This window comes from Rhizopus delemar, genomic scaffold (assembly GCF_000149305.1).
Source record: "Rhizopus delemar RA 99-880 supercont3.1 genomic scaffold, whole genome shotgun sequence".
NCBI lineage: Eukaryota > Fungi > Mucoromycota > Mucoromycetes > Mucorales > Rhizopodaceae > Rhizopus > Rhizopus delemar.
The window spans coordinates 1,001,611-1,017,914 of record NW_027137827.1 but is presented as its reverse complement, the minus strand read 5'-3'; the positions used below and the strand labels follow the sequence as shown (position 1 = coordinate 1,017,914).

General features: G+C 32.7%; 6 protein-coding genes across 6 annotated transcripts; 2 read left to right on the top strand and 4 right to left on the bottom strand.

The window, feature by feature from the left end:
* Positions 1-870: 870 nt before the first annotated feature.
* RO3G_00409 (uncharacterized protein) lies at positions 871-2,662 on the top strand (the record flags this gene model as incomplete). Its single annotated transcript, XM_067655000.1, has 6 exons — positions 871-995; positions 1,191-1,378; positions 1,429-1,557; positions 1,637-2,201; positions 2,251-2,434; positions 2,594-2,662. The coding sequence occupies 6 exons, from the start codon at positions 871-873 to the stop codon at positions 2,660-2,662; spliced, it is 1,260 nt and encodes a 419-aa protein (XP_067511101.1).
* Positions 2,663-3,146: 484 nt separating this feature from the next.
* Positions 3,147-4,649, bottom strand: RO3G_00408 (initiator tRNA phosphoribosyl transferase; the record flags this gene model as incomplete). The annotated part of the gene is made up of 6 exons (XM_067654999.1): positions 3,147-3,212; positions 3,262-3,317; positions 3,370-3,459; positions 3,565-3,823; positions 3,877-4,421; positions 4,610-4,649. The coding sequence occupies 6 exons, from the start codon at positions 4,647-4,649 to the stop codon at positions 3,147-3,149; spliced, it is 1,056 nt and encodes a 351-aa protein (XP_067511100.1).
* Positions 4,650-4,876: 227 nt separating this feature from the next.
* RO3G_00407 (uncharacterized protein) lies at positions 4,877-6,178 on the top strand (the record flags this gene model as incomplete). Its single annotated transcript, XM_067654998.1, has 5 exons — positions 4,877-4,953; positions 5,007-5,066; positions 5,180-5,281; positions 5,331-6,036; positions 6,137-6,178. 5 exons carry the CDS (start codon positions 4,877-4,879, stop codon positions 6,176-6,178), a joined length of 987 nt encoding a protein of 328 aa, XP_067511099.1.
* A 112-nt stretch (positions 6,179-6,290) lies between these two features.
* Positions 6,291-7,315, bottom strand: RO3G_00406 (uncharacterized protein; the record flags this gene model as incomplete). Its single annotated transcript, XM_067654997.1, has 3 exons — positions 6,291-6,485; positions 6,546-7,175; positions 7,229-7,315. The coding sequence occupies 3 exons, from the start codon at positions 7,313-7,315 to the stop codon at positions 6,291-6,293; spliced, it is 912 nt and encodes a 303-aa protein (XP_067511098.1).
* Positions 7,316-11,248: 3,933 nt separating this feature from the next.
* RO3G_00405 (tubulin beta chain) lies at positions 11,249-12,394 on the bottom strand (the record flags this gene model as incomplete). The annotated part of the gene is made up of 1 exon (XM_067654996.1): positions 11,249-12,394. The coding sequence occupies one exon, from the start codon at positions 12,392-12,394 to the stop codon at positions 11,249-11,251; it is 1,146 nt and encodes a 381-aa protein (XP_067511097.1).
* A 2,248-nt stretch (positions 12,395-14,642) lies between these two features.
* RO3G_00404 (uncharacterized protein) lies at positions 14,643-15,557 on the bottom strand (the record flags this gene model as incomplete). The annotated part of the gene is made up of 4 exons (XM_067654995.1): positions 14,643-14,657; positions 14,753-15,079; positions 15,132-15,302; positions 15,357-15,557. The coding sequence occupies 4 exons, from the start codon at positions 15,555-15,557 to the stop codon at positions 14,643-14,645; spliced, it is 714 nt and encodes a 237-aa protein (XP_067511096.1).
* Positions 15,558-16,304: the final 747 nt, after the last annotated feature.

Below are 16,304 nucleotides of genomic sequence, written 5' to 3'. Positions count from 1 at the left end.
AGGTTGCACAAATCGTCAGGCAGTTCAATAAACTTTTGGGTCTCCAAGAAGCTTGCGGTACGGTGACGAAGTCAAGGTTGATTGAAGTTGGATGAGATAGGTGGCGAATTAGTAGGTGGAGGAGTTCTTGGGTGTATTTATTTCATAAACCGTTCTTTTGGTAAGTATCTTTTACTTAAAATCAATTATTTATAAAGGTTAATTATTAGAACATTGATATCAGATTAAATTAAACACAGTACCAACCAAACATATATAACAAAGAAAAACAAAACAATCATGGAGTAGTTGATATTAATTTTGGCTTATTTGATCCCAAAGGTTTTCTTTCTCGCTTTGATTAATTGAGGGTTCAATTACATGAATCATATTTCCCTATCTTGTCAGTGCTTACCGGGCTTTCCGTTTCTGTATTACATCGTACACTCCGGAATTTTAAATAGTTGTTTTGGAGAGTAAGTTTTGCCTTTTTTTCGAAGTCTTTGTCACCAACTCTAATGTCGAAACAAAATAAATTAACGGAACTGTAAGACTGATGAAAGTATTACTTGTGATTTACTGACATGTAAAAATTAGTAATAATATAGTTGCTGTATTTGTTGTTCAATTTGACGTTCACAAAGGAAATATTATTGAATGGCAGTATCCTGCTGGTACAAGAACATAATAATAATATTCTCGATACTTATTTCTATACATAGACTTTAATCTTGAAGGAGTTGAATATCAAGCTATATGTAGTGGACTTCATAATGTTGATAGCGACATACTGTATGAAAATAATGGATACATCCAAATGATAATAATACTATATTTCTTAGGTATTTTTCTCGACAAGACAAATATTATGGAATAAGTGTATTTAAAAATATGCCAGTGGATACATCGAGAGGTGCTTATATGAAGGCTATTGGTATATTAGTTAAGCCAACAAGACAGACAGGCGATTGCGGAGAAGTTTGGAAACATAAAGATTATTTAATAAAAGAAATAAAGTAAACAACCAATATAAAAAAATAACATATAATTAACCTGATTACTAGTCAACATATGGTTGAAGAAATAGAACCCGAGCGATATGAAAACTTAATGAACTATTACAACCAATATAAATATTGCGAAAATCAAGTAAAATCTGCACGCACGTCATGGTTAAATGACAAGAGTTTATTATATGCAACTGAACATAGTGTAAACTATAATTTGATCCACAACATGTCAGCAGCGATCAATCAACAGGAATTGATTAAACCTAGTGATTTCTTGGATCTTTTGGAATTATTAGGTGATAACATATTTGTGTTGTGGAAGGCCTCAATATTAAAAAAGCGAATCATGTTTATGGATGATCCTAAAATAGGGAACTCTTCTGGCTATGGTAATAATAAAATTTGTCGTGTAAGCAAGTATGTAATCTGTTAAATATAGTTTATTGCACGCATTTAATGGGTCATACTCCGGATAAATATAAAGCAATTAAACCAATAATACCCAAATTCATTGTTGGGGTTAATGATATTTCTGAACTCGAGAAAAGCCAAAATAGTTTTGTAGCATGTAAAGAAAAAGTAACTTTTTATTACTATAGTATATATATATTTATTATTTCTTTTTTCTTTTCTTTTTTTGCATTTAGGTACACCGGATACTATATTTCAAATCAAGTCTAATTTATATGATATCGCCTTGATCTTTTCTTCAACGCATTCCTCTCCTTATTATTCCCAGATACCCACTACTACCAGTATAGGAGAGGCACCAAACAAACGACTTTTAATCAAATCAAACACCCATTCGGTACCAGCTGCAGCTAACGCAGCGGATACCAAAAGATACTATATTTTATTGGATCTCTTATCATTATCCAATGGTGATTTTAATCCAATGCCAATTAAAACAAGTTCTTCTTCGTTCATTACTAGCTTCTACTATTGGCTTTATGAAGAAGAAGACGAAACTAGACGTGAGATGGGTGAGGAGCATTGGAAAGATATGTTTGCTCGCAAGTCATCACATTCACTTTCTGCCCATTCTAGTCATTCATCCTCAAGGAGAAGCGGATATACCGATAATGAGGATGCAATGGAAATAGATCCAAATGAGATATGTGAAGTAGTGGCAGCAAGAGTATCTAGTGATTTGGGTATAAGCTCTAATTACTTTCAACAAAAGTATCAGCCTATCAATAACATATTGATCAAGTAAGTTTCATTATTATATGTAGTAGCACTTATTAATAAGTAAATGTAGCTTCTTTCAAAATTTGACGTACTTTTTGTTACTAACTTTACAAGATATTATCTCTGAAAGTGAAAACGATGATGATATAATTGCAATTCACCCAAAGGACATGGTAGAGCTAGGATTGGATCCTATACAAGATTCTGATTTTATTATTGAACTGGCGCAACTTTATTTTGGTAAACAAGTCAAGGTAAACAGCCTACCAGACATGCAGACATGTAGTGCTTGCTGCTCTGTACAGAAAAGAGAACAAAGTTATATTCGAATCTGAACAAAAAAATAAAAATAAAAATTGAATAAGCGCCCTTAATTTTTTTTTTTTTTTTTTTTTTTTTTATTATGGATTCAGAAGAAGAAAAGAAGAGATTCCAAATTGAACTTGAATTTATACAATGTTTATCCAATCCTTGGTACTTAAATAGTAAATAAGGGATTCGACTTGCATAAAAAAAAAAAGTTAAAAGCAACTGTAATTTAGATCTTGCTCAGCAACAATATTTTAGAGATCCAGCATTCTTGAATTACTTAAAGTATTTGCAGTATTGGAAGCAACCAGAATATGCAAAATTTGTCGTGTAAAAATAAAATGAGGAAATCTAGTACAAAAGGGAGTTATATTGACAGCTCTACTTGTATAGATATCCACATGCTCTTTATTTTTTGGATTTATTACAGCATGCAGAATTCAGGGATTACATTAGTACGTCAGAAAATACCCAAGAAGTGCATAGAATGCAATATTACCACTGGCAGTATTTACGCAATCCACCATCTACAGCAACTGTTGAAGAGCCTCAATAAATATGTATGTGTGTGTTTTTTTAAATAAAAATGACTTCCTCAATAAACGATTTAAGTGTAGAGGAATGGCCTCTTTTATTTATTTGCAAAGATGAAATGGATCATGACACTGAATGACTCATGAAATACATATTCACCTTTTTTAATGTTGTTCTAGAAGGTGAAGCCTAAAAAGGCGCGTTAAATTACTTTAGCTTCACTGAATCTCATGTTTACCTTTTCCCAACTTGAAATGATACGAACTAACTGATGTTGTATGACTTTTTTATCCACTATTTTGACAAGTAAGCATTCCCCATATAAAGTATCGGTTTTGTCTTTTACCTCGAGAATTATCCTTTACTTGTAACTGACCGTTCAGATCAAAATACTTCACCAAAATAGATAATGCAATACCCACCGAATGATCCTTTCCTGTATCGCAAAAGATTAATATCTTCTTTTTGTCCAGCAATGGTTGACGAACAAAATCAATTGCTTTTGATATGCTAGCTAAAAATGCTTGCTGTCCCTTTTTACCTTCAGGGATAGGCAAGTGTAAATAGTCTATTGAATCAGATACCAACTTTTGTTCTAATGAACAGTTGATAATAACATCAAAAAGAGAAGATACACTACCACCAATTGCTATTGTTGTAGGATCTATAAAGGCAAAGGAATGATTGTTGTTTTGATCTGAACCAATTTCTTTTACAAGTTCCTTGACTCTTTCCTCACAGTCAGTTTTGTTTGATAAAATGTATTCTTGATGATTCCAAAACAAAGTAGGCGTTAATCCCTAATAGAGAACAAAAGTCAATAATAGATTCACACCTATTGGCCTCTATTTACAAAACTCCAAGCCTCTTGATCATCACCAGATCCTTGTACATAAAGATACCCTGGTCTTGACTGATATCCGTTTTCAACTGCCTCGGAGGCACTTAAACAAATCACTGGCCAAAATGGCGACTCTTCAAAATCTGCAGCATGAGAAGATTGGGGCGTATACCAAATTGGTCTCAATGGTTTCTTCAATTGGTCTGAAACTGAAATCAAATCAATCCCTGACTGCATTAGTTTGTCTGTGAGTAACTCTATCTTTGACTCGATTTGTGCATGCTCAGATGGTGATACAACAGAAGGCAATGAGTGAAAGTCAATATCCCAAGCTTCGCGAGGTCTTATACGATGCACAGCTCGATTGATTGTGCAGCACCAGATTGGAATCGTTTTAGATAAGGCATCAGGGATACGTTTTCCTTTACGTGTAGAGTCGACAATGATACAACCGTGATGCTGAGATATTAAAGGTATCAAATGTAAATTATTCCTTCTAATACTAAAGTCCCAAATGTGCATGTGTCCATCGGTTGATTTAAAGTAGGCTGAATAGGCTTTTTTCTATAAAAAAAAAAAAAAAAAAAAAAAAAAAAAAAAAGAATGTGAAATCTTTCTATTGTTTTTTCTTGGTTATTATGTATACTTTAGTTTGATTAATATACCACGAGCCGCATCTTTCATTTGCTATTTTTTTTTTCTTTCTATTAATTTATATCTTCTCTTAAAGCTTTCTTGATCTTACCAACAAGAGCAAGAGTAGGAAAGAGATCTGCTACGGTCATTACAAATGAGGCGTCTTCAATGATAGATTTTAGACGATTATAGCTTTTTTTAATGAATCAGCTTTTTTTTCTTTATTGTAGATGTTATATATTTTACATATGCTTGGCATCTTTTCTAATCTGATTAACTTCTTGGTTAAATTCATTCTTTTCAAATAAAAATATTTCTTGCTCCATAAAATAAAATAAATAAAAAAACACTTTTTTCGCTCTTTTTAAACACAATCATGCATCCTAGAAACATTTATAATGTTGAACCAGATTTCAAACAGTTAGCAACAACTTTTGATTCGTTCAAAACCTTGTAATTTTTACTGCTTTTCTTGAGATCTACAACTAAAACAAATCATTATATAGTGTTAAAGAAGGCTTAAATGGAAGAAGTTTTATTAATTTTAAAGATCCCAATGCTGTAAAGTAAGGGATACATTAATACTAAAAAACAGAAACTCATTTTAGAAAAACAGAGAATTATGCAGATGTTTAATGAAAAAGGATTTTAATATTGAAATTGACTTTCCTCTTGACAGATTGTGTCCTGCAATACCGAACAGACTAAACTATATACTTTGGTTAGAAGACTTATTAAGCGAGACAATGGAAACGACAACTAAAGCGAAAGGAATTGATATGTAAGAAAGCACGCATAGAAGAAAAGAAATGATTTTTAATTTTCATTAGTGGTGTTGGTGCCTCATGCATTTATCCTTTATTAGCTTGTGCCTGCCACCCACACTGGTCTTTCCTAGGTACCGAAATTGATACTCGCTCGATGGATTATGCCAAAAAGAATATTGAAAGGAACCATTTAGAAGATCGAATTCAGCTGATGTATAATAAGGACCCAGACAAGATCTTTCCACTGGACGATGAAAAGGAAACATTTGACTTTTGTATGTGCAACCCACCATTTTATGAATCCAAAGAAGCGCTTGAGGAAGGAATGTCCAATAAAGAGCTGGAGCCGTACGCTGTCTGCACAGGATCATCCAACGAAATGATTACAACGGGTGGGGAATATGGATTTATTAGCAAGATGATCAATGAAAGTGTGCGTTTAGGCACTCGAATTAGGTGGTATACGAGCATGCTTGGTATGAAAAAATCAATTGGGCCTCTTGTTCGATTGATAAAGCAGGCCAAAATCACAAACTATCTTGTGACAGAATTGACACAAGGCAAGACAACAAGATGGGTCATTGCTTGGTCCTTTTATTCAGAAAGAGCTTTTAAGACTTACAGCCTAGAAGAATACCACCCCAAATGTCAGTTTGTGGTTAACTTGCCCAAGTCGCCTCAATTTGTAATTGATCAAATGGAATGTATATTGAAGGATTTAGAGATTGATTATGAAAAGAAACAAGATGATGAAACTATTACTTCGACTGTAAGGAGAAATACTTGGTCCCGAGCAGCAAGAAGACAAAAGAGACAAAAGATCATTCATGAAGAAGAAAAAAGAGAAGATTTGTTTACGTTTGTACTAGAATGGATGGAAGATAGTGAAAATGAATGTAATTTACAGATAAGTTGGACAAAGGGAAAAGATAGGAAGCTATTTGAAAGTTTCTGGTCTCATGTAAAAAAGCGAATAGAAGAACATTGTGGAATTGAAAAGGGAACTAAATCAAAATGCATCGTTTATTGAAGCTTAAGACATTCAGGTTGAAATGAATCGCCAGCCCACCTGGCTACTTGCTTCATCACTTCTACTTTCTTTTCAGTTGAATCTTCATATCTTAATCCATATAAAGTACATAAATTCATAAGTGCAACTTCGCATGTTCCTGCTGAAGTTGGGTTCTTTATCGTCAGCGTTTCTAGTATCTCAATTGCCTATGCTATATTGTCAGTCTTCTTTTTGTTTTGCATGCAAACAAATATTGTCTGATTTACTTTAATTGAATTGCCCAAGTAGACTTCACACGCAGCCAAATTATTCATGACCAACAAGTTCTCATTGTTTGATTCATATACTTGCTGTAGCAAATCTCTTGCTTGATGCCACTCTCCCTTTGACATTAACGTAAAAGCTTTATTGATCTTGACTGTCTCATCCTCTTCCTTCATAAACTCTCTCATTCGTTCAAACATTCGATTGGCCGAATCGATATCACCCATCTGTAAATAAAGTCTACCTAAACCAGATAAGATATCAACCTGATCGGGTGATTTACTCAGGATCAGTTCCATAGTGGATGCAGCAGCAGAATAATCTTCAATGGCAATCCAATGTGTTACCAACACAAGATAGGTTTGAATTTCACGGTGTGCCCAGATAGGGTCTGTTTTGTGCTTTTTGCATCTTGCTGCCAACATGGCTAATCTTTCAAGGGTCAAACGTGGGTATTTTAAATAAGAGGGTAATCGAGCCCAGAGAATCCAGAGGGAAAAGGGCACCAATGATTCATTTGTCGCTGGATCCTTGAGTTCGAGTCTATCCAAATCTCCTAATTTTTCAAATTCAGCTGTAGCTAATTGGTATAAACCTAGTTTAGTCAATGCTAATAGTCTCATATGCCACAGCTATGAAAATATAGTTTTAAGTTTATAGCTCTTATTCTTTTCTTTTCCTTTACCTGAAGAATATGCTTCACTTGTGAGCCATCTGATTGTATTATTTGCTGTCTTGCATATTTTGCAACCGATCTCCACATGTTGTTCATCTATGCACATTTAGCTTTAAAGTTATAAATTGAACTTGTCTACTTTTTTTTTTTACCATCATAACTTCTGGACTTTTGGATTTATCTGAGTTTATGTCTCGTTGTGGCCTATCTTCAGGTGGAACATATCTTTCTAGAAGGTCATTAAAAGCATCACTCTAATATTGACTGTTAGTTATCTCGATAAGTATTTCTCTTGTTCAGTTTACAGCAGGAATGTCATAAAAGTTGGCATTACTGTTTAATGATGGTCCAATTGACAATGTTCTTTGTCTTTCTGGTCTATTATTATTGGTTCTAATCACAGGAGACTCTATTGATGATGGTGTAATTGAATTCAAAATGTCTGGATCCATAATAAAAATAGAAAAAAAAAAAATTCAACAATAATATTTATTTACCATGAAGCAACTTCTAATAGTTCATTATTTACGACGATTTTGTTGCATACCGTAAAGGTTTGTCCATTTTCATTGTCTCGCTCTAGTCTATTGTGTTTGATTTATGTTTCTATATTGTGAACAAATTCTTTCGTGCGTCTTCATTTCATATTCTCTTATGGATTTCAATCCTAAAATAATAGTCATTCTTTATCATTGATTCTTTTTAGTTAGCTTGATAACTTTTTTAAAGGATTCTATTATTTAGTAGGCGCCATTCAACATATTGTTTGTATCTCTATTATTATCGTCTGCTACTTATGAGATCACTAGGAAATTATCAATTTATACTCTAAATTGTCCAGATACACAGGGTATTTCTGTGATAATAACTAGCGCTTTGTCTACTTGATACAATAATATACCTTTTGTCAATACTTACTATGGCTACCAATTTTATTTATAACTATTTTAAAACAGTCTGTGTACAAGTATCTCTACTACTTCAAGACTGATAAACTTTCCAAACACCATACAAGACGAATCTTTAATGGCCTATTTTATTGGTTAAATAATTCATTTATGAATACGTATCTTTACGCCTTCTTAATTGAAGCTCAGGGCTTTGTAAAAACTCTTTTATACCTTTTTCCATACCAGATGTGCAAGTACACACATATTACAAAACTCGATAATCTTAAGTTGTATGTTTAGAGCGCTAATTATTCATATCATATTCCAATAACCAATTATGCTTACAATGATGTTTGATATGTTAATCTTGTAAAGAAAGCAATAATTCCTAAAGTAAAATCGGTTACTTGACCCAAACAAGTTTAATTTGGTTATCATAATAATATGCCAACGTAGTACTTTTAATAAAAAATCATATGTTTCCAAGTACAATAATAATTATAAAACTTCCAACTTTTCTTTGTTGTTCACTTTATTTTGATATGAAATCAACTGATGATTCATGCATGTTTTCCATAATATATTTTGTAGGTTTCAATAAGTTACCAGCAGTTGAGTTAATTAAATTCCTAAAATCGCATCAACTATCGTAATTGATGGATAAAGATCTACTTGTCAGAATTAGAATAGTGTATTCAAGCCTTCCTTGACAAAAATGGATGCTTTGCTTACTTACATCTCATGTATAAGAATTTTACTTCATATTTCAAATAGTAACACAAAAACAACAGCTTTGCATGAATGATTCTAAAAACACACAATACAATAAACGGTATTAAGTAGCTACATTATTTCTTTTCCCCCAAACTACTGCTATTGTGCCTTACAAAGGTAAAGTTGAATAATAGTCAAAATCAAAATCAAAAGATGCACAAATAATAATTTTTTGTCTATTTGTCTGGAATGATAGGGATAGGTTAATATTTTTGTAGTCTAAGTTACACATGGAAGCAGGTGTAATATACTCCTTTTTTTTTTATCAAACAAATTAAAAATATTGCTTTATAGAAAAAAAAAGGAAGGAAAAAAAATCTATATTGAAAGTCGACTTGATACAAAAATGAACCCTTTATTCGTATGTTATTACACTTTATTAATAAAAACGATAGAAAATGAGAGGTCTTTAAATCACAAGTAAAGTTTATGCAGAATATGGTTGTACAAACAATAACACTGTCTTCTCTACTATAATGCGATTTTCATAAAAAAACAATTAAAGATTCTCTTTTTTTTGGAATTTAGTTTCAGTCTATTAGTTATAAAAAAAATTATAAAAACAACATATGCCGTTATATTTATTTATTCGTTAGCTTAGTGAGGCTTTTTTCGTTTATTTACCGTTTCAAAGTAGATAAACAAGTTTTTGAATTCTTGGAAAATCAAGAATGAGGTAATAATTCCCTCTAGTTATGCAATAGTATGATTGGTTTTTATACATCTGACAGTCCAGCTAAAAAAACCTATAAAATGAGGATTAATTGAGGCATTCTCTTTTCTTTCAAGATCATGTATCTGATGTACGGCCTATTGTAGATGGAAGTAAAATTCTAGACTACTCTGCCACTGGTTAACTTATTTCCCATTGTCTAAACAAGGTTTGTGGTAGATAGGGAGTCATATTCTAGTCTACCCTTTCTGCTGGTGATTTCCATTGCTTTTATGAGAATGTTTAACTCATAAAAGCTCAGTAGTTCTTCGGAATTTGCTGTTATTTTTTTTTTATATTTAAAATCAAATGAAAAAATTGGAAAAGTTGGAAAAGATTAACCATTTTACCTAATAGAAACACGCCTATGCACTTCGTGCCTTTTTGTATTTTAGAAGAGTATCATCAGCTCAACAATATTTTATGATTTCTTTTCTTTTTTTAATACAAGATGTAAAAGGCTTATTTTAAAACGTTTTTGGAGTAATCATATTTCAACCAGTTAGAAGAATCTAGCAAAAATGCAGCATCTCAAGTTGAACAAACTACAGTTTATATATATGTATATATATACTATGTGCATAAATAATATTAAATATAAGAGAAACTTATGGAACTCAATTGGCTATCCTTACTTATTTTACTTGTTAAAAGTTAATATAAGGAAATCAAAATTTTTGCCATCCTCAAAAGGGCAGACTCGAGCTTGACTAGCAAGTTCAATCGCTTAAACTCTGTTTCTTTTGGTTCACATCTCTCTCTCTCTCAGACGTGTGGTTCTTATTGTACTTTATAAATAAAAATAAACAAAAAAAAAAGAAATGAAAAGTAAATAGAAGATTTGAGTATTTCGTGAAAACTGGTTGTAATTCACTCAATAACATGGTATGCTTCTTGCTTATTTAAGACTTTTCTTCGACATTAACACATCAAATACAATTTGAGATAAACAAAACATACGTAATGAACATGTTTATTTAGTTATTTTATATAATTATTTTTATTATAAAGAAAGTGGTACAAACATCAGCACATTGGCTTCGATAATCCCGAACGAGTACTACACATTCTATACCTCTTTAAGACATAAGAGGCTGCATAAAATCAATGACTTCCCGTTGTAGGTCTATGGCTACATATGCACCATATTGCCTAACATCAATGTAAATCAACGATAGCGATTTATATAAAAATTGCGATGGATAAGGTTGCCTTCAAAGTTTACTATTTGAGCTTATTAGGAAAAGTCTCTCATTAAAATATCAACATAGACATATGAGACTATAAAAAAGACAACATATTTTTTCGCTTTTCACTGGTCAATGTAAACATAGTATGCTTAAAATATCATTTAGTTGCTTGTCTACTGTGATCATTTTAAGCTATTAAATAATACTTGGAACATAAGACATCGGAAGCATTCTTTTTGAGGTTCTATAAACCTGGTACGTATGCCAATTCAGTTTATCAAAATCATGTAGCCTTAATCCTCTGCATTTTTTTTTTTTTTTTTTTTTTTGAATACTAAACCTTATTTTAATCATTAGAGACTTACATAACATTTTGAATATTCACATAAAGCAATTATAAAAGGTTATTGAATTAAACTTTTTATTAGCAACTTTTAATCTTTAGAAAGCTCAGTTTTTATATTTATTCTTCCATAGCTTCTTCATCTTCTTCCATTTCTTCATCAACATATTCTTCTTCATCGTAATCTTCATCGGCAGTTGCTTCTTGATATTGTTGATATTCAGACACCAAATCGTTCATGTTGGATTCAGCCTCAGTGAATTCCATTTCATCCATACCTTCGCCAGTGTACCAATGTAAGAAAGCTTTTCTTCTAAACATAGCAGTAAATTGTTCATTGACACGCTTAAACAATTCTTGAATAGCAGTACTGTTACCAATAAAGGTACCAGACATCTTGAGACCCACAGGAGGAATGTCACAAAGAGAAGTCTTGACACTGTTGGGAATCCATTCAACAAAGTAAGAAGAATTCTTTTGTTGAACAGCCAACATTTGGTTTTCAACTTCCTTGGTTGACAAACGACCACGGAAAATAGTACCAGCGGTCAAGTAACGACCGTGACGAGGATCAGAGGCAGCCATCATGTTACGAGCATCAAACATTTGAGCAGTCAATTCAGGAACAGACAAGTTACGGTATTGTTGAGATCCAAAAGCGGTCAAGGGAGCAAAACCAACCATGAAGAAGTGAAGACGAGGGAAAGGAACCATGTTAACACAGAGTTTACGCAAGTCAGAGTTCAATTGACCGGGGAAACGCAAAGAAGTAGAAACACCAGACATAACGGCAGAGACAAGTTGGTTCAAGTCGGCATAAGCGGGGTTGGTTAATTTGAGGGTTCTAAAACAAATGTCATAAAGAGCTTCGTTATCAATACAGTAAGTAGCATCACAGTTTTCGACAAGTTGGTGAACGGAAAGGACAGCATTATAAGGTTCGACAACGGTGTCAGATACCTTGGGAGAGGGTACAACAGAGTAGGTACTTAAAATACGGTCAGGGTATTCTTCACGAATCTTGGAAAGTAAAAGGGAACCGAGACCAGAACCGGTACCACCACCAAGAGAGTGAGCAAGTTGGAAACCTTGAAGACAATCGGTGTTTTCAGCTTCTTTACGGACAACATCCATAATGGATTCGACTAACTCAGCGCCTTCGGTATAATAACCCTTGGCCCAAGAATTACCAGCACCAGATTGGGCATTGACAAAGTTATCAGGTCTGTAAATCTTACCGTAAGCACTGTTACGGATACCGTCCATTGTTGCTGGTTCAAGATCGACTAAAACAGCTCTTAAAAGGAAATAAGTTGACATAATTCTCAGGAGCTTTTTTTTTTCTTTACCTAGGGACATATTTGCCTTGAGAACCTTCATTATAGAATACGTTGATACGTTCTAATTGAAGATCGTTGTCACCAACATAGTTACCATTGGTGTCAATGCCATGTTCTTGTGAAATAGTTTCCCAGAATTGTTGACCAATCTGAAAGCATAAAGTTTTAATATTTTTATACCAAAAAAACATATGCAATTTAAACTATTTTACCTGGTTACCACATTGACCTATTTTTGGAGAAGTTTAGTTGACGTATGAACTTTTTTCTTTTTTTTTTTTAAACAAGTACCTGCTTGCAAGTGAATAATTTCTCTCATTGTAAAAATAAAATGTGTTTAAGGAAAGCAACTACGACAAAAGAAAAGAGAAAGAGAGAATAAAAGATGCTAGAAAAAAAAAAGAGTTAGTATTTCTTTTTGTCTGCTTCTCCTTTGTTTAATTTCAAATATTACAAAAAGAAAGTGTGCTTCTACTTATTAAAAGGAAAACAACCTCGTCAAATTTTTTTAAGGGCCATGCACGTCACACAACAAAAGTGGACAATGAATTGAGCAAAGTAATTGTGACTTTATTCAAAATATCAATCTTTCCACTCGAATTAAGCATTTTGGTTTAAAAAAATGCCTTTTTAGAGCTTGATTTATTAGATTGTGAGGAACTAAATAAAGCCTTCTTTAATACTTTTCAATTTGATCTAAAATTAAAGGATGTTCTCAAAAGTTTTTCTAAATGATGACTACTGAAATATATATCATGAGAATGATATTGAAGTTATAGACATTATAAATGAGGGGGGCGATCCCTATCCTCTGAAGCAATTAGCCAATCTCCAGTCCTACCATGAGAAGAATCTGGGCTCATCGTCTTACATCACAAAGTATAATGAGCCAGATAAAAAAATGGAAGAGATTTTAAAGAAAAATGTCACCTGTTTGAGCAAATATAATGATTATGGCTTAGCATCCAGATAAATCAATTTTCTATCGTTGGAGCTGCTGTTTTAAAGGCTGGTGTAAAAGAAAATACAGCTCGTAACTGATGGAAAAATACTTGCAGGATCATAAAGAAGAAGCAAAACACCTAGCACCATCTTGGTTTTGTCAATCGCGAGACTTCAGTCTCAATAAAGTATGTATGAAGACATTTAAGGTTAAGATTAACTCTGTGTGAACAAAGGGTGAATAATTTCTGAAAACAATATGTTTTAAACAAATTTTCTCTTTCATCTTCATCTTTGATCCTAAAGGAGTTTTTAGCTTCTGTTTGTTCTTTTTAATTTGATCTGAGCGAAATGATGTTTATAAGACATCATGTGCAAACTGTGGCTATGTGAGATATAAATAAGATAATTGTTTAACTGTATTTAAATGAAAACATTTTTGCTTTGCTCGTGTGAAGTTGAGAGAGAACATTGAGCTTTTTTATGTTTTTGAATAGTAAGAATCCCAGTGATCATCGCTTCTAAATATGTTTATGTTTTATTGCAATAATAAACATAAATACTTTCTACCATTGTAGTGCTATTAACCGATAATCTGTGAATAGATGTCTTCTGAAAGAGATCATACTTGTGGAAGTAAGAAAAAATCAATGAGACATTTCTTAAACAAGATTTTAGGGAGGTTTTCCTTACAACATTCATTCATATTAAAAGAATAGATGTTTATAAATGCTTGACAAAAATTAACAAAAATCCAATGCTGGTTTAGTAGTGTACCATAAATAAGAGAAAATCAATAACCACATTTAGCATCATAGAAGGCCGACTATTTTTAATCTTCAATTATAAAAACATGAGGTGTCAATATTGCACATATAGAAACTCTTTAGATATTAATAAAGGTGTTGTCTGCCATTATCTTCTTTACTTCTTTGTATATAAAATACTATTAGATGATAGAAACATATTCCTTTAATTCATATTATGATAAATGTAAGCAGCAAATAGGTTTAACGCGAAAGAAAGCGTGTCAAATACGTGTTTAAGCAATCATAGCTAAACTATACCACACGGTTGTTTTCTTGTATTTTTAAGAAAGATATCCTAAGAAAACTAAGCGTGAACATATCACAATTTGGTCTCCACCATATACGTATCATTCATTCCTTCAAATGTTTTATAAAGAGGCAAACAAGTAAATGCCTTTAACCTGTAACTATTCATTCCCATTATTAAATGATCAATGGCTAATGATAAGCTTTAGATATATTGAGACCTGTACATGTCTATAGTGATATGCAAGATAAAGAAGTGCAGAAATCTATTGTTTTATTTTTTTTACAGACCAAAACCCGAGAATATAGTTAAGTCTAATTAAAAGCAAGTCGATTGCCATTTTCACTGAGTCCACCATCAGGTTCACCTTAGAACCGTCAATTTCATGCCATGTCACTTGTACTTCTGTGATGGGGATATTCTGTTGTTGTGCAATCATAAGACACTCTATGTCAAATATCCATCTTTCTACATGCATGCTGGGAAATATAATTTGTGCAGATTGACGTGTGAATAATTTAAATCCACATTGAGTATCTTCAATGCCACGGATACCAAGTATATATACTAATAAATGGAAACTACGCATTAAGAAATTTCTAATTTGTGATCTCTAATAGGCAGGGTGTTAGGGTGATACACATGTATACACAAAATACATTTACCTTCACAACAGCTTCTGTAGGGACTAGATGAGATCGTGATCCAATTGCAATTCCTTGATTATCCGTTTGAATACGATCTAATTCCATCATTAGTTTGTCCAAGTCAGAGAATTTGGTTGCACCATCGGCATCAACCATAAGACAAAATTTGCCGCGACAGCCCAAAATACCCTTCATAAGCGATATGATTACTCCTTTTCATCCTTAATTGTACACTCTATTTACCTGTGTTACTGCTCCTCCTTTGCCTCTATTCTTTTCCATAGCAAGTAATCGAATATCAGAATTTGGATGTTCCTTTGCAAATTTCACAGCTACATCAATTGTGTTATCTCTACTTCCATCATCCACAATAATGATTTCATAGGTATAAGTTTGATCGAGTTTCTTTTGTTGTTCAAGATATTCAACTGCTTCTTCCAACATGGTAGGTAATCTTTTGCTTTCATCAAAAGCAGGAACAATGCAGGACAATTTAACAGAAGATTCATCAAATAGGCTTGGTAAAAGCTTTCTCTCTCCTGACTTTGCATCTTGATAATATTTCTCGTTTTCAGTTCTTTGCCTAGGTTTTGGTGAGAACAATATGAGAAACCCAATGACCTAGTTTTTTTGGCTGTTAGGAAGAACAAAACATAGTAATGAGTTGTAAATTACAAGAGCAATTGCTGTGGCAAAGACAATAGATATCACTTCTAATAATGGCATTTTGTATAATGTGTAGACGCCAAGACAGAAAAAGTGTTATATTTATATGTTCCTGTAAAACACCGAAAGTGCTCATTTTACTTTAAACGCCGAAATAACGAGAATAGGGTATGAATTTGGTGATCATTTTGGATCTAAAATTAACAAATTATATTTTTATTTATTTTTTGTTTGTATAAAGCAAAGACTTATTAGTATCATACTCAAAATATATAAGGAGAGTGTCACCTTTTGTTTTCAAGCTATTTTATGTTGTCAATGACAAATTGCTATTTATATTTTACTATCAGAAAAATGCTTGTTTTTTAAAATACAGATCCACCGTATTGTGTTCCTCTGAATGCTTATTAGATCATTCGTTAGACTTTTTTCCTTCGTTTGGTCTCAAGCTTACGTTGAAGTAGCCATAATTGCATCATCAAGCTAAACCAACATATCTGGCTTCATCTATACACGGAGAATTAA